The sequence below is a fragment of the Ranitomeya variabilis genome, chromosome 1, assembly GCF_051348905.1.
Source record: "Ranitomeya variabilis isolate aRanVar5 chromosome 1, aRanVar5.hap1, whole genome shotgun sequence".
In the NCBI taxonomy this organism is placed as follows: Eukaryota; Metazoa; Chordata; class Amphibia; order Anura; family Dendrobatidae; genus Ranitomeya; species Ranitomeya variabilis.
Window position 1 is genome coordinate 347,723,451 of NC_135232.1, and position 17,325 is coordinate 347,740,775.

At 47.0% G+C, this 17,325-nt stretch overlaps 1 protein-coding gene across 1 annotated transcript in view; it reads right to left on the reverse strand.

Annotated features, from left to right (window-relative positions):
• LOC143794007 (cryptic protein-like) overlaps positions 1-17,325 on the reverse strand; it is a 68,501-nt gene that overhangs the window by 19,482 nt on the left and 31,694 nt on the right. Inside the window, exon 4 of the mRNA XM_077280926.1 lies at positions 16,110-16,224. Within this exon, the coding sequence (XP_077137041.1) occupies positions 16,110-16,224 (115 nt within the window). The remainder of the gene's footprint in view (positions 1-16,109; positions 16,225-17,325) is intronic.

Sequence of the window (17,325 nt, forward strand, 5' to 3'; positions counted from 1 at the left end):
CTGCTATGCGGGTTGTGCTATATACTATAGGGGGTATATTATATTCTGTGGGGGAGGCCATGTTATATACTATGTGGCTGTTATATACTATTGTGGGGGTATATTATATTCTATGGGGGAGGCTGTGTTATATACTATGGGGGGCTGCAGTATATTCTATGGGGGCTACGTTATATATTATGGGGAGGTGGACTGTATTATATTCTATGGGGTGGCTGCATTATACTCTGGGGTGGCTGCATTATACTCTGGGGTGGCTGCATTATATTCTGTAGGGTGGTGGCTGCATTATACTATATGTGGGCTGCATTATACTGTATCAAGGACTATGGGGAATACGCTATACTATATGAAGAACTATGGGGTGCATTATACTATGGGAAGTGAATTGTACGACATGGATGACGATGGCGGTGCATTATACTATATGGAGCACTATGAGGAGTGTATTATGCTATATGGAGGACTATGAGGATTGTATTATGCCATATGGAGAACTGAGCAGTGTATTTTAATATATGGAGGACTATAGGGTGTGTATTATACTATGTGGAGGACTGTGGTGCACATTATAATATATGGAGGACTATGGGGTGTATTTTACTAAACAAGTAAAATGCTGCATATTCAGATTGTTTTTGCTGGAACAAAAATCATTGTTCTCAGCAGTACATCACCAGCGTAAACTGTAGATGTGCTGCTGATAACATGATACTGTATGGTGATCTGTTAGTGATTGTTCTGTCCCATCATTATTCCTCAGCTGGTAGAAAGAGGCCAGGAAACAAGCGTTGAACAACTTCAGTATTGTCGATCAAACTCATTTAGCGGCCTGAGATTAACGCATGTAAATACAACCGAAATGCTTTTGTGTGATGTGCAATATGTTAGCATTGGGGGCCCCATTATAAACTTTGCCTAGGTGTAGGGCCCCACTTTGCCTTAAACCGGCCCTGCCTACAAGTGTACAAAGATATTATACAGTCACTATGTGACAAGTGGGCCTGTGTAACTTCAAATGCCAGGGCTGAATTTTAGTCCCAGTCCGGCCCTGGTGTGCGTATATCCATATTTGTGGTCCTTAAAAAAGGGAAACAAAAAATGGACTTATGAATTGGGTCTAAAATTCAGAAGTATGCAAAAAACACATCTAAACAAGCCTGATGCATTTTGGAAATAAGTCCTGTGGACTGATGAGGTTAAAATAGAACTATTTTGCCACAATGATTAAAAGGTATGTGTGAAGAAAAAAGGCTCAAAATTTCAGTTTCACTTCACCAACTATTAAGCATGAGGGTGCATGAATCATGCTTTGGGGTTGTGTTGCAGCTAATGGCACGGGAAACATTTCATAGGTAGAGGAATGAATGGATTCAATTAAATTTCAACAAATTCTTGATGCAAATAACGCCTAAAAAGCTGAAGTTGAAAAGAGCATGGCTTCTACAAATAGATAATAATTAGTGATGATCGAATAGTGAAATATTTGGATTTAGGAAAATCGTCCCGAATAATTTTTAATATCCGTGTTTTTTTACCGAATAATGAATACAATGCAAGTTAATGAGAAAGCCAAATATTTTTCTGCTGGACCCAACAAACAGGTCTGGGGGCCTGAAAAAAAAGCTGAAATGGGAAATTGCTAAAATTAAATAAGAACAGCATGGAGAAGATGCCTGCATGCCTTTCTGACTCACATATGGTATCTGGGAATAATGTTGTCAGACCATTATGCCAGTTTTACAGATTTTTAAAAAGACCTACCAAACCAAACCTAAATTTTGTTTAAAGGGAATAATGCTAAGAAACATTTTTTCCTTCATAATTACATGTATATAGCGCAAAATAAAAATCCCCCCCAAAATTAAACCTCCCCTTTAGCATATGTTCACACGGAGCATTTTGCCTTTAGCTTTTCCTTTAACCCCTTTCTGACCTTGGATGGGATAGTGCGTCCGAGGTCAGAACTCCCGCTTTTGCCGGAGACACACTGGTGCGAGATACGGCCGAGTCTCGCTGGTTAAAAGCAAGCTGTGGCACCTGCACTCCGGAGCGGAGCGTGCAGCTGCATAGCAATACATGGAGCTGCACGCTCCGCTCCGGAGTGCCGGTGACACAGCTTGCTTTTAACCAGCGAGACTCGGCCGTATCTCGCACCAGTGTGTCTCCGGCCTTAGATGCGGGCTCCGGTTGTGAGCCTGCATCAAAGCCGGGACATGTCAGCTGTACAAAACAGCTGACATGTGCCCGAAATAGCGGTGGGTGGAATTGCGATACACCCGCTGCTATTAACTAGTTAAATGTCACTGTCAAACGCTGACAGTGGCATTTAACTAACGCTTCCCCCCATTGGGCCGGAAATGCGTGCATCGCTGACCCCCGTCACGTGATCGGGGGTCAGCGATGCGACGTCATGACAACCAGAAGTCTATTGAAGACCTCTATGGTTGTTGATGCCAGATTGCTGTGAGCGTCACCCTGTGGTCGGCGCTCATAGCAATGCGGCAATTCTACTATATAGGAGCGATGTGAACATTGCTCCTATGTAGCAGAGCTGATCAGGCTGTGCCAGCTTCCAGCCTCCCATGGAGGCCATTGAAGCATGGCAAAAGTGAAAAAAAAATCATTTAAATATATGAAAAAAATAAAAATAATGACCAGGAGAATCATAATGGCAGGTCAGACTTAGCATTTAGTGAACCTAGCAAATAAGCCAAACAAAAAACAAGTGTGGGATTGCACTTTTTTTACAATCTCAACGCACTTGGAATTTTTTCCCGTTTTCTAGTACATGACGTGCAAAAACTAATGATGTTGTTCAAAAGTACAACTTGTCCCACAAAAAATAAGCCATCACATGGCCATATTGATGGACAAATAAAAGAAAGTTAAGGCTCTGGGAAGGAAGGGAGCAAAAAAGCTGGAGTCATAAAGGGGTAAACATTTGTGAGGGCTCTCACTCCTACATTTGGGAGGTCCCTCCCTCATGCCAAATAGTTAGCAAGATAGTGGAATACATATTTCAAATCCCTTTACAATTCAAATTCAAACTTGCCCATTTGAATTTTGGACTTTTGACAGCAACCTAGAAAGAGATACTGTCACCTTTGGATGTCTCACGGCCTTGGCGGACACCACCACATCCACATGCCTTAACGTCACCCTTTCTCATCTTTAATGAATTATGATTATGAAAGAAAAAAATACTGCCCTTATTTTTCACAACTACACTTAAGGTTTTATTTTGAAATTCACTGTATCTAGCAATGTGCGGCTATTTTTTTGGAGTTCGTCACTTGAGTATACACTTCAACAGCAGACTGATTAATTACAGGTAAATAGTCACGTTTGCGTATCTCTGCAGGCGTTGTGCCAGTCGCACAACTGCTAAAGAAACACAGTTTTTTAAAGCAAGAGAAAATTATAATTTTTTTCTCAATCGCCTTGCTGATACACTTCAAATGTGGAGTAATGAAGATTATTGCCCCTGAAAAAATTGTCAAGTAAGATTATCTTTACTCAGTTTGCACCAGTCGCACCTCAAAATAGCAGTGCATGCAAGATGACACCAGGAATCACAGAACTGAAAGAATTTTCCAAGGAAGAATGGATGAAAATTTTTAAAATGTAAAAGATGAGAATTTTTTTTTTCTTGTAGGGAACCAAACTCACTTGGCTTCAGTTTAGGCAGGCACAGGAAGCAGTTTTACTGGAATGTCCAAGCAAGTTTAATTAAATGGCATAAACTGCCTTGATTAGAAAAAACAAATGAACAGCCTTGTTCCGGCACAACGTAGAAACAAGCAGAAAATAACCAGTCCATATAGCACTGCGGGTCCGCCCGCTCAGGTTAGTGTCTTCAGCAACACACACACATTGAGGACTCCACAACTTCAGCCACAGACACTGAATGAGGCAACTGGCCTCCATTTAATCAGCCAAACCACGCCCCTGGGGTGGGGATATGTGAACACTCATTCCCACCCATCTTTTACTTCCGAGCTCACATCACCACAGCTAATAGCTGCGATGACACATATCTTGCCTCCAGGACAGGACTCATCCGGTGGCCATCTTACTAATATATATATTGTAAATGGTTTGACCATAAATTTCACATGCTGTTGTGCAAATTGAATAGACACCAGATGGAAATTTTTGGCAATTATCAAGACACACTCAATAAAGGAGTGGTTCTGCAGGTGGGGACCACAGACCACACCTCAGTACCAATGCTTTCTGGCTGATGTTTTGGTCAATTTTGAAAGTTGGTTGTGCTTTAACACTTGTGGTAGCATGAGATGGACTCTACAACCCACACAAGTGGCTCACAGTGCAGCTTATCCAGGATGGCACATCAATTCGAGCTGTGACAAGAAGGTTTGCTGTGTCTGTCAGTTTAGTGTCCAGAGACTGGAGGTGCTACCAGGAGATAGGCCAGTACACCAGGAGATGTGGAGGGGGCCGTAGGAGGGCAACATCCCAGCAGCAGGACCTCTACCCTCAGCCTTTGTGCAAGGAGGAACAGGAGGAGCACTGTCAGAGCCCTGCAAAATGACCTCCAGCAGGCCGCAAATGTGCATGTGTCTGCCTAAACGGTTAGAAATTGACTCCATGAGGATGGTCTGAGTGCCCGACGTCCACAGATGGGGGTTGTGCTCATAGCCCAACACCATGCAGGGTGCTTGGCATTTGCCACAGAACACCAGCATTGGCAAATTCACCACTGGCACCCTGTGCTCTTCACAGATGAAAGCAGGTTCACACTGAGCACGTGACAGAAGTGACAGAATCTGGAGATGCCATGGAGAGTGATCTGTTGCCTGCAACATTCTTCAGCATGATCGATTTGGCAGTGAGTCGGTAATGGTATGGGTTAGCATTTCTTTGGAGGGCCGCACAGCCCTCTGTGTGCTCGCCAGAGGTAGACTCACTGCCATTAGTTACCGAGAGGAGATCCTCAGACCCCTTGTGAGACCATATGCTGGGGTGTAGTTGGCCCTGGGTTCCTCCTAATGCAGGGCAATGCCAGACCTCATGTTTCTGGAGTGTGTCAGCAGTTCCTGCAAGATGAAGGCATTGAAGCTATGGACTAGTCAGCCCGTTTCCCAGACCTGAATCCGATTGAACACATCTGGGACATCATGTCTCGCACTATCCACCATTGTCACGCTGCACCAGACTGTTCAGGAGTTGGCGCATGCTTTGTCCAGGTCTGGGAAGAGATCCCTCAGGAGACCATCTGCTGCCTCAATAGGAGCATGCCCAGGCATTGTAAGGAGGTCATACAGGCACGTGGAGGCCACACACACTACTGAGCATCATTTCCTAGTCTTGAAGCATTTCCACTGAAATTGGATCAGCTTGTAACTTCTTTTTCCACTTTGATTTTGAGCATCAGTATATTGCACAGCCACGTAGTATATTGCCCAGTTACATAGTATATTGCCCAGCCACGTGGTATATTGCCCAGTCACATGGTATATTGCCCAGTCACATGGTATATTGCCCAGTCACGTGGTATATTGCCCAGTCACGTGGTATATTGCCCAGCCACGTGGTATATTGCCCAGCCACGTGGTATATTGCCCAGCCACGTGGTATATTGCCCAGCCATGTAGTATATTGCCCAGCCACGTAGTATATTGCCCAGTCACATAGTATATTGCCCAGCCACGTAGTATATTGCCCAGCCACGTAGTATATTGCCCAGCCACATAGTATATTGCTCAGCCACGTAGTATATTGCCCAGCCACATAGTATATTGCACAGCGACGGAGTATGCAGCACAGAGCCACGTAGGTATATTGCCCAGCCACGTAGTATATTGCACAGCGACATACTATACAGCACAGAGCCACGTAGTATACAGATTGCAGTAATATCATTCTCCTCTAGGGGGAGTGATGTTACATTTGGAGGCAATAAAGGAGATCCCACTACCAGGTAGCACCAACACACAGCACAATTCATACTCCAGTCCACCAGGGGGAGCTATGCTCCTATTTATTAGAGCACTCTTCACAATTAGGTAAAACTGGTGGTCTGGATAGGAAGAGAGGCAGATGCTAGCTGAGCTTCGCTCAGACAGTTGCTGGCTGAGCTTTGGCTCAGGTAGTTGGTCCCTGACAGGGGTGGGATCCTGTCAGAGGCCTAGACTGAAGGCCACGGAGCTGCGCCTGCCCCACGTGCGGCAGCTTCCAGAAAGTGACATGAACAGAGAACTGTATTGTAGAGGGTGAGAAGAAGTCATAGCAAAAGTAGAGGAACCAGAAGGAGTTCTGCCCTACACAGGCTGCCTCCTTCTGAGGCGCAGGATCCCGGTAGCCAGAACACCAAGGGAACAACAGTTCTTTATGCCTTGCTCCAGAGACTGGCAGGACAGCTAATTCCACATTACCTGCCCGCCCTATACCCAGGAGGCAAGGTGGCACCCACGAGAGGCTGGGGCATGATAGAGTCCCTGTAAAAAGCCTCACACCACCAGTCATACGGGTTTGTCCTATCCATCTGGGGGACAGAGAGAGACACAAAATCTAGAACATCTACAACAGTTGTGAGGACCTTATGAGAGGCTCAGCAGTAAGGTACTACAACACTCAGGCGCTAGAGGAAGGCTACTGATTTCCACCTGGATAAGCGGACTCTGGATTTGCCTCCAAACCAGCCGGACTCTGCCTGCCCTGTGATCTGGTGCTCTGGACTGTGGATGCTGAAGCCTTCAGTAAAAAGGTAAAGAGACTGCAACCTTGTGTCCTCGTTCTTCACTGCTCCTCACACCATCTACCACCTACACACTGGGAAGCCCTGGGGACATACTTCACCTGTGGGAAGGTATACCATCTAGCTGCCATAACATCACCCCAGCGGACCCCTAAGCAGCGTCGGTCACCCTGACCGAATACCACAGGTGGCGTCACAAATATTTCCCCTTTAAAGACATTTCCCATCTTTCAATGGACCTCCCGAGGGCCACGGACCAGGTCAACCACTGTGACATCCCCCTTGAGAACCGAAGGACCCAGTTCCGAGTACCCCTAGCCCTTGGGGGTGCTCCATGAGTCACTTTATTGCACAGGACCCTTTATGTGATGCAATTTGAATTGACATCATTGAACATTGAGAGTAAAGCTTCAAAATCTGAAATTTTATGCACTTTTTTGATATAATGTTTAATAAGGATTGTTAAGAACCATGTATATATACTCACCTGTGTGTAGATCACTGCCTGAGAAAGGCTTAATGTGAGACAAAACGTTGCCACACCATGTGGGTTTGAAAAAAAACACATTTTTTCACCTGAAATTTATGGAGTCCTGCCTTCATTTTTTCCTCTGTCTGAATTGGGGAAAGTATTGGATGCCTTGTTGGTATTGAGCTGTTCCATTTATTTGTATATGTGTGTGTGTATATTTCCCAATACTTGCCCCAATTCAGACAGAGGAAAAAATGAAGGCAGCACTCCACATTTTTTCACCTGAAATTTATGGTTTGTTTCAAACCCACATGGTGTGGCAATGTTTTGTCTCACACTGAGCCTTTTCTCATGCAGTGATCTACACACAGGTGAGTATATATACATGGTTCTTAACAATCCTTATTCACCCCTTCACGACATGTGCCGTACTAGTACTGCGCATGTCGTGTCTTCCCCTTTGATGTGGGCTCCGGCGGTGAGCCCACATCAAAGTCGCGACATGTCAGCTGTTTTGTACACCTGACATGTGCGCGCATTAGCGGCGGGTGAAATTGCGATTCACCCGCCACTATTAACCTGTTAAATGCCGCTGTCAAATGCTGACAGCGGCATTTGACTACCGTTCCAGCCGCGCAGCCGGAAATGAGCGTATCGCCGACCCCCGTCACATGATCGCTGCTGGCAGGTACAGGCCCCCCGTTCACTATATGCCCCCCTGTGCTGCTGGCAGACACATGCACCCCGTGCTGCTGGCAGACACATGCCCCCTGTGCTGCTGGAAGACACATGCCCCCCTGTCATCACTGTGCTGTGCCGATCACATGATCAGATGTCAGCACAGACACAGGAAGCGCAACAAAGGAGTTGTGAGCAGGGAGCCATCATGGGAAGGTGAGTTAAGTGTTTGTAATTTTATCATGTGCCAGCCAGCAGCACAGGGGGGAAGCATGTGTCTGCCAGCAGCACGGGGGGCATATAAGAGTCATGATGGGAGGGGGGAGATGCAGGCACATGTGAGGCCATGTGCACACGTTCAGTATTTTTCGCGTTTTTTTTCGCGTTTTTTCGCTATAAAAACGTGATAAAAACGCGAAAAAAACGCTAACATATGCCTCCCATTATTTTCAGTGTATTCCGCATTTTTTGTGCAAATGTAGCCTTTTTTTCCGCGAAAAAATCGCATCGCGGAAAAAAAAGCAACATGTTCATTAAAATGCGGAATTGCAGGGGATTCCGCACACCTAGGAGTGCATTGATCTGCTTACTTCCCGCACGGGGCTGTGCACACCATGCGGGAAGTAAGCAGATTATGTGCGGTTGGTACCCAGGGTGGAGGAGAGGAGACTCTCCTCCACGGACTGGGCACCATATAATTGGTCATAAAAAAAGAATTAAAATAAAAAATAGTCATATACTCACCTTCGATGTCTTCCCGCCTCTCCGCTGCATGCTGCTGCTTCAGTTTCTATAGCTGGTGTGCGGTGAAGGACCTGCGATGACGTCGCGGTCTTGTGATTGGTCGAGACCGGTCATGTGACCGCTCACGTGACCGCGACATCATGGAAAGTCCTGAACCACACCGGCATCTATAGGAACGGACGCCTGCAGGTGAGTATAACCATTTTTTTTATTTTTTTTATTATTTTTAAACATTCTATCTTTTACTATAGATGCTGCATAGGCAGCATCTATAGTAAAAGGATGGTCACACTTGTCAAACGCTATGTTTGACAAGTGTGACCAACCTGTCAGTCAGTTTTCCAAGCGATGCTACAGATCGCTTGGAAAACTTTAGCATTCTGCAAGCTAATTACGCTTGCAGAATGCTAAAAAAACGCAAAAAAAAAAAAAAAATGCGGATTTCTTGCAGAAAATTTCCGGTTTTCTTCAGGAAATTTCTGCAAGAAATCCGGACGTGTGCACATACCCTAATATTCGCTGCTCCCCTGTGAATCAACTTGGCACAGGTTCAGCACGGAGGTGATGGACAGCAGGTGCAGTGAATATTATGGAGCGCCCCCACACCGCCGCAGGGCCGAGGGGTACCCGGAGCCGGGCCTCTAGGTCTCAGTCCTGGGGTTGTCACGGTGGCTAGACCCGGTCCGTGGCCCTGTCTGTCAGTGGGGGACGTCCGGTGCAATAAGTGGTGTTGTAACGGTGCAGTTGTGGGGTGCAGGTCGCGGTAAATAACGAGGACACCAGGTTGCAGTCTCTTTACCTCTTTACTGGAGATCTCTGAGTCCTCAGTCCAGAGTACGGTTCACCAGGCTGCGCAAGTCCGGCCGGTCCAATGGCACTTCCAGAGTTCTCTTCACAGGTGGAAATCGGTGCCTTCCTTCTTAGCGCTATGTGTTGTAGTCCTCCCCTGCTGTGCTTACGGAAAGTACCACACAACTGTTGTGTCTGTTTCTTAAGTTCCCTCACAACTCGATTAAATGATGTTCTTCTAATCGTCCGTCCCTTCCTGATGTTACAGTTGGAACGGCACCCGTTTGTCGGATAGGCCTGGAGTTCTTCCGGGACCCTAGAGACGCCCTTCTCCCGCAATTGCCTCCCAAGACTTCATAGGTGATATGTGTTAGACAGCCCACCTTAAACTGACTGTCCTGCCGCTGTTTAGAGTATTGCTTGAAGCTGAATGTTATAATACTCCCTCGGCGTTCCGGCCACCGGTAATGCGCCTCAGTAGGGTGTTGCTCCGGTCTTACAGCACGACCCCTACTGGAATTCTCCTATTGCTTGATCTCGTTTCTCACTCAGCACAATCTATCTCGCTTCTAGTCCTTTCTTAGGGCACCGCCGCTATTCTGAGCAGGCACGGTCCCGTTACGTTCTTTCCAATGCCAAGCCTCTGCCAGGATCCCACCCCTGGCAGAGACCCTACTGTCTCTTCCTCCACAACACCCTCTGCCACTGAGTGTTGCTTCGTCCAATCCAGTCAGCTTTCTGATCTAACTTCCTGCCTGACCCCCAGTTTACCCACTATGGTGGGGAGTGGCTTAATGAATAGAACCCTTAGCTCCCCCCGGAGGCCCTGCGGTGAAATGTATTGGTGTCTGTGATACCTGATCAGATGAACTCCTTCAGTGCCATCGGACGCACCATGGCTCCCCATAGTGGCGGAGCCACCGTACTGCAACGACCAGGACTCTGGGGCGCTGCACTCCCCCCTGGTTAAACACAGTACTCCGGGACTGGGAAGAAAACAACAATACAGGTTAGCAAAAAGACATACAATTTTGTTGAGTGCAAAACAATAAGTATACTTGAACAGGCTTCCCTTTATGGGAGGTGAGGACACTTTAACGTTACAAACATAATTAAATATCATAGCAACAGGCTACAATTAACTCTCATTACCCAACCGGGTATTCTACTAAGTGCAATTAAATGAACAATAATTTAACATTGCCTTCAAGGAACATACACTCCTAGCTCGCTAAAGGCCTTCCCATAATCACATTACAGGGCAAGTTAACTTTTCATTCTCCTACTTTGAACCTGCAGGACCGCCTGTCCCTATGGCACCAGACCTACTGCCTCTCCTTTCTTTTTCAGGACCGCCCCGTTCAGCCAGGGCCTACTGCCTTTCTCTACTATACATGGTATAGACATAACATTCCTTTCAATTAGAGAACATGGAGCCGGCTCTACTTGGCTCCTATTAGGACTCACTCACTAACCCCTACGGGTTCACTTTCTGTCCTTAGTAACACATTATTAACTTTCTATGGGGACTCAGGGTTTACCTTCTATCCTCACCTTCATTATTACTTTCTTACTTTCACTTAAGCAGAACTCTTAGGCCATGTGCACACGTTCAGGATTGTTAGCGTTTTTTTCGCGTTTTTTCGCTATAAAAACGTGATAAAAACGCGAAAAAAAACGCTTACATAAGCCTCCTATTATTTACAGGGTATTCCGCATTTTTGGTGCAAATGTTGCGATTTTTTCCGCGAAAAAATCGCATAGCGGAAAAAAAAGCAACATGTTCATTAAAAATGCGGAATTGCAGGGATTCCGCACACCTAGGGGTCCATTGTTCTGCTTACTTCCCGCACGGGGCTGTGCACACCATGCGGGAAGTAAGCAGATTATGTGCGGTTGGTACCCAGGGTGGAGGAGAGGAGACTCTCCTCCACGCACTGGGCACCATATAAGTGGTCAAAAAATAAGAAATAAAATAATAAACAGTCCTATACTCACCCTCGATGTCTTGCCGCCTCCTCGCACGCTGCTGTTCGGTTTCTGTACCTGGTGTGCGCTGAAGGACCTCGCCGAATGACGTCACTGTCCTGTGATTGGTCGTGAGCGGTCATGTGACCGCTCACGTGACCGTGACGTCACGGGAGGTCCTGTGCGCACAGACCAGCTATACGGAACGGACGCCGGTGAGATGTCTGGGTGAGTATAAGCATTTTTTTATTTTTTTTATTATTTTTAAACATTCTATCTTTTACTATAGATGCTGCATAGGCAGCATCTATAGTAAAAAGTTGGTCACACTTGTCAAACGCTATGTTTGACAAGTGTGACCAACCTGTCAGTCAGTTTTCCAAGCGATGCTACAGATCGCAGGGAAAACTTTAGCATTCTGCAAGCTAATTACGCTTGCAGAATGCTAAAAAAACGCGAAAAAAAACGGAAAAAAAACGCAAAAAAAAAAATGCGGATTTCTTGCAGAAAATTTCCGGTTTTCTTCAGGAATTTTCTGCAAGAAATCCGCAACGTGTGCACATACCCTAAATCTGCCCCTACGGGCTTTCTGCATCTTTCTTTTTCAAAGAACATTATCTAGGTTTCACATTTTAAACAAATTGAACACACATAACTTTCCTATATGCAAAACAGTTACATTTCTTCCAGAGCATCATCATCAGTATTTCTTTACATTTAACCAGTTAAAACACATACAACTTTTCTCATTCCAACATTACCATGGCATTACTGTTCTTAAAACAGTATCTCTCGTAAGTACGCTGTTGGACATCCCCTTTAAAAGAGGATCAAGTCTTTCTGAGGTAGCTCGTCTTCTCAGCCTACCAGTCTTTGTTCAGCAAAGGTTCCAGAACGGTATCTTCGCAAAGAGTCTTTAAATAAAACCAGTAGGAAGCGCCTTTAATAAGGTGCAAACTATTTACAAGAAAGTTTGGATCATGCACTGTTCATGATTTCTCAGTTTGTAAAACTCGTGCAAAACTGTAGAAAAACAAACAATAAGGATCCCGGGTCAACTAAGGGATCCATAAATTGTTAACCCTGGACGGGTTTAGCAACAAACAGTTCACAAACAGTTAAAAGGAGAACTATTTGCATTTTCAAAAGAAACAGTAAAACCTTACTGTGGTGAAGCGGAAGGTGGTCTCCTATCCGGCCTCACCAGGCCAACAGATCGCACTGGTGAGCCAGGACGCCGTTCCGGTCCCAGCAGTGATAAAATCCCTCGCCGGGAGGCCCTTCTTACTGGCAGGCGCACACGTTCCTCCGGGGCACGGCGAGGTCGGGCTTCTTGTGGTTCCGCGGGGCCGGGCTCCGCTGCTTTTCCCTTGGGATCACCTTCTTCCGGTGCTTCAGCAGCAGCCTGGAGGGCGATGCACCGCTGAACACCTCGCGCCACCCAGCCAGCTTCTCCCGTAGCCCTCCTCCATTGGGTGTACGTCACCGCATCACCTGGCTCCAGGTCGCGGAGAAATCTTCCGCTGCAGGGCTCCACTTCTTCCCGTTCCACGTGGATTTGCAGCGGCTCCCCAATCTCCTGGATGACCCCGCGTCCATATTGGGGGTTAAAGGAGACCACTACACCCCAGTGGGACAAGGGGGGCTCCGCAACAGTGAGCAAGTCTACCTGGGGTACCGGTTGTGGCCGGGCTCGCCATGCAGCCATCATGTGCCGCAGGTGTTCGGCTTCAGGCAGGAGCTTCAAGCCTGGTGTCAGCGGCGCACTTCCAGCCGCGACCGGGTTGAGAGGATCAAGGGACACTGGAGACAAGCAGACCTCCGTGGGCCGGCCCAGCCGAGCAGTCACTCGAGCATCGGCCTCCAGGCGAGCAGCGATCTGCCGGGCCTCGGCTGCGGCCACGCACTCTTCCGACGGCGGCCTGGGGGGTCGGCCCATCGTTGGCTCCGTGAGGGTCAGCTCCCGCAGCGGCGGCGTATCCTGAGCCACACCGGGCTGTCCAGCCTCTCTCGGAGTTCGACCATCCCCATGCGGTGCTTCTGGTGTCGCCATCTTTATCTCCTCTCCAATGTCTTCTTCCCGCGGTCTCTTTCGTGGGCGGCCCCGTCCCCATGGTCTCCACCCTCCGACCAGGATCAGGAGGCGGACCTCGGCTGTTGACGGGCACGTCCTCAGGACACAGAAATACTTAGACTGGGCGGCCATTGCTGTTCGCGCTCTCCAGCTTGCCTACGCCCCCTTCACGCCCCTCTTCTCTCCCTGCGCTCTCCTCAGCGCTACAATGGCGGCGGATTTTGGCGGCAAATGGCACAGCACACAGTCCTCTTAATAAAGTACAGTCCAAGCACAACAAATCACAGTCTCTAGGCACACATGACCTGATTCTTCAGGCTTAAGTAGATCCTGTTCGTGACGCCAAGATTTGGAGCGCCCCCACACCGCCGCAGGGCCGAGGGGTACCCGGAGCCGGGCCTCTAGGTCTCAGTCCTGGGGTTGTCACGGTGGCTAGACCCGGTCCGTGGCCCTGTCTGTCAGTGGGGGACGTCCGGTGCAATAAGTGGTGTTGTAACGGTGCAGTTGTGGGGTGCAGGTCGCGGTAAATAACGAGGACACCAGGTTGCAGTCTCTTTACCTCTTTACTGGAGATCTCTGAGTCCTCAGTCCAGAGTACGGTTCACCAGGCTGCGCAAGTCCGGCCGGTCCAATGGCACTTCCAGAGTTCTCTTCACAGGTGGAAATCGGTGCCTTCCTTCTTAGCGCTATGTGTTGTAGTCCTCCCCTGCTGTGCTTACGGAAAGTACCCCACAACTGTTGTGTCTGTTTCTTAAGTTCCCTCACAACTCGATTAAATGATGTTCTTCTAATCGTCCGTCCCTTCCTGATGTTACAGTCGGAACGGCACCCGTTTGTCGGATAGGCCTGGAGTTCTTCCGGGACCCTAGAGACGCCCCTCTCCCGCAATTGCCTCCCAAGACTTCATAGGTGATATGTGTTAGACAGCCCGCCTTAAACTGACTGTCCTGCCGCTGTTTAGAGTATTGCTTGAAGCTGAATGTTATAATACTCCCTCGGCGTTCCGGCCACCGGTAATGCGCCTCAGTAGGGTGTTGCTCCGGTCTTACAGCACGACCCCTACTGGAATTCTCCTATTGCTTGATCTCGTTTCTCACTCAGCACAATCTATCTCGCTTCTAGTCCTTTCTTAGGGCACCGCCGCTATTCTGAGCAGGCACGGTCCCGTTACGTTCTTTCCAATGCCAAGCCTCTGCCAGGATCCCACCCCTGGCAGAGACCCTACTGTCTCTTCCTCCACAACACCCTCTGCCACTGAGTGTTGCTTCGTCCAATCCAGTCAGCTTTCTGATCTAACTTCCTGCCTGACCCCCAGTTTACCCACTATGGTGGGGAGTGGCTTAATGAATAGAACCCTTAGCTCCCCCCGGAGGCCCTGCGGTGAAATGTATTGGTGTCTGTGATACCTGATCAGATGAACTCCTTCAGTGCCATCGGACGCACCATGGCTCCCCATAGTGGCGGAGCCACCGTACTGCAACGACCAGGACTCTGGGGCGCTGCAATTACATGAGGCTAATGAGCGCGAGCACAGAACCTCCTGCTGTCTCTGCAGCCCGCAGGCAGCCCACTCCAGCCCCCTGACACCACTCCAGAGCCACCCCCCTCCTCTACAGCACAGCATAGCACACAGATTCGGATTATAAGACGCACCCCTCACTTTCCCCAAAAATTTGGGGGAACAAAAATGCGTCTTATAGTCAGAAAAATACGTAATTTTCATTGCCAGTTCATTCCTCTGTTACTTGGAAATCAGCATTTAAATTTATGTACAAATGTAGCTTAAGAGCTATTTGTAGATCTGAATCCTCTGTCACTTTGGCTTTATTCCCAACCCAGTGTTGCCTCCTTCTATTTGATTACTTTGCCTAAAGTCTCACTGATTTCACAGTAACGGAGGAAAAGACGGGCCATACAATTTACTTGCTGGACTGGACTTGTCTTTGAATGAGCTATATGCACATATAAATACTGTAGTTTAGGGGGGAATCATGCTAACTGATCTCTTTAAGCAAAATAAAGGAGAAAAAAATTATTCCTAAAGTGAGTGGGAATTCTAATAGTGGCCAACTTAAGGTACCTTCACACGAAGCGACGCTGCAGCGATAGCGACAACGATGCCGATCGCTGCAGCGTCGCTGTTTGATCGCTGGAGAGCTGTCACACAGACCGCTCTCCAGCGACCAACGATGCCGAGGTCCCCGGGTAACCAGGGTAAACATCGGGTTGTTAAGCGCGGCCCTGCGCTTAGTAACCCGATATTTACCCTGGTTACCAGCGTAAAACATCGCTGGTATCGTTGCTTTTGGTGTCAAACCTGACGATACACGCCAGTCTGACGACCAAATAAAGTTCTGAACTTTATTCAACGACCAGCGATATCACAGCAGGATCCAGATCGCTGCTGCGTGTCAAACACAACGATATCGCTAGCCAGGACGCTGCAACGTCACGGATCACCGTCGTTATCGCTGCAAAGTCGTTTCGTGTGAAGGTACCTTTAGCTGTCACCAGATTTTCATAGAAGCAAGAATAACTGAGAATTAGAATGGATAATAGCTGGGGACATCTCAGGTACTGATATTAATTGGAAGAAAACATGTTATAATATACATATACACATATACATGGTATATATCCTGTGGATACAGGAGTCTTACCTTTTCCTTTCATCATCTTCACAGTATCTCCCAGTGAAATATATTGGACAGATACAAAAACTTCCTAAAACGCATGTTCCTCCATTCATGCAACAATTTTTGCTGAGTTTGCTGCCTGGAGTAAAAAGAAAATTGAGGGACACACTTAGCACCTTTGCCCATAGATAAATCTTGTTGTGTCCCTGGTCACCAAAGAATCTTTAAAGGCTTACATTTAGGGTATGTGCACACGTTCAGGTTTTTTTGCGATAAAAACGCTATAAAAACTCATGAAAAACGCATACATTATGCATCCTATCATTTAGAATGCATTCTGCATGTTTTGTGCACATGGTGCGTTTTTTCCGCGAAAAAAACGCATTGCGGTAAAAAAAGCAGCATGTTCATTAATTTTGCGGATTTTCCGCGTTTTTACCGCAATTCTATGCATTTGGAAATAAACGCACAAAAACGCGACAAAAACGCGGTAAAAAAAGTGGTAAAAACGCATGCGGATTTCTGGCAGAAATATCCGGTTTTTGTCAGGAAAATTTCTGCCAGAAATCCTGACGTGTGCACATAGCCTTATTGTCTTGTAAAGCTGTAAAATTAGCTGCCTGTTAGACGTGTTTGTTCAGAGAAGACAGTTTTGTTTATCCAAGGATTAAAGGACAACTACTAGAGATTAGTACTTCTCCTGTGGACACTAGCGAGCTCCAGCCTGGGGGCATTACATGGTTTCCTCTAATTATTTATGTTACTGTTAAGTGGAGATTTATGGGTGGATGTTTGGAGCCATACAGGCTATAAAGGGTAGAGGATTTCTTAGCATAGTGAATTAAAGAAGGATCAATAAGCCTGACATCAATGATTAGGACAGAGTGCTTTTGCCACATTGTACTTAGGTATAACTAGAACCCAGCAAAGACTGGCCGAAGATTTAATCCATTATAACTTAGTTTATGCTTAAAACATACAAATCTGTCCTTCATCCATCCAAACAAACCTACTCCAACATACTTATCAACTCACTGTCCAACAATTCTAAACGACTCTTTTACACTTTTTATTCTCCTATTAATCCACGATGCAGACCCCACAACTGACCACAGCACTAACAATCTGGCCAATTATTAAAACAAAAAAAATTACCATATCCGACAGGAAATTTTCTCGCAATCCCCTAATTTCATGCATTCTCCTCCCTCCCGCACTGCTTCTAGCTCACTTACTGTCT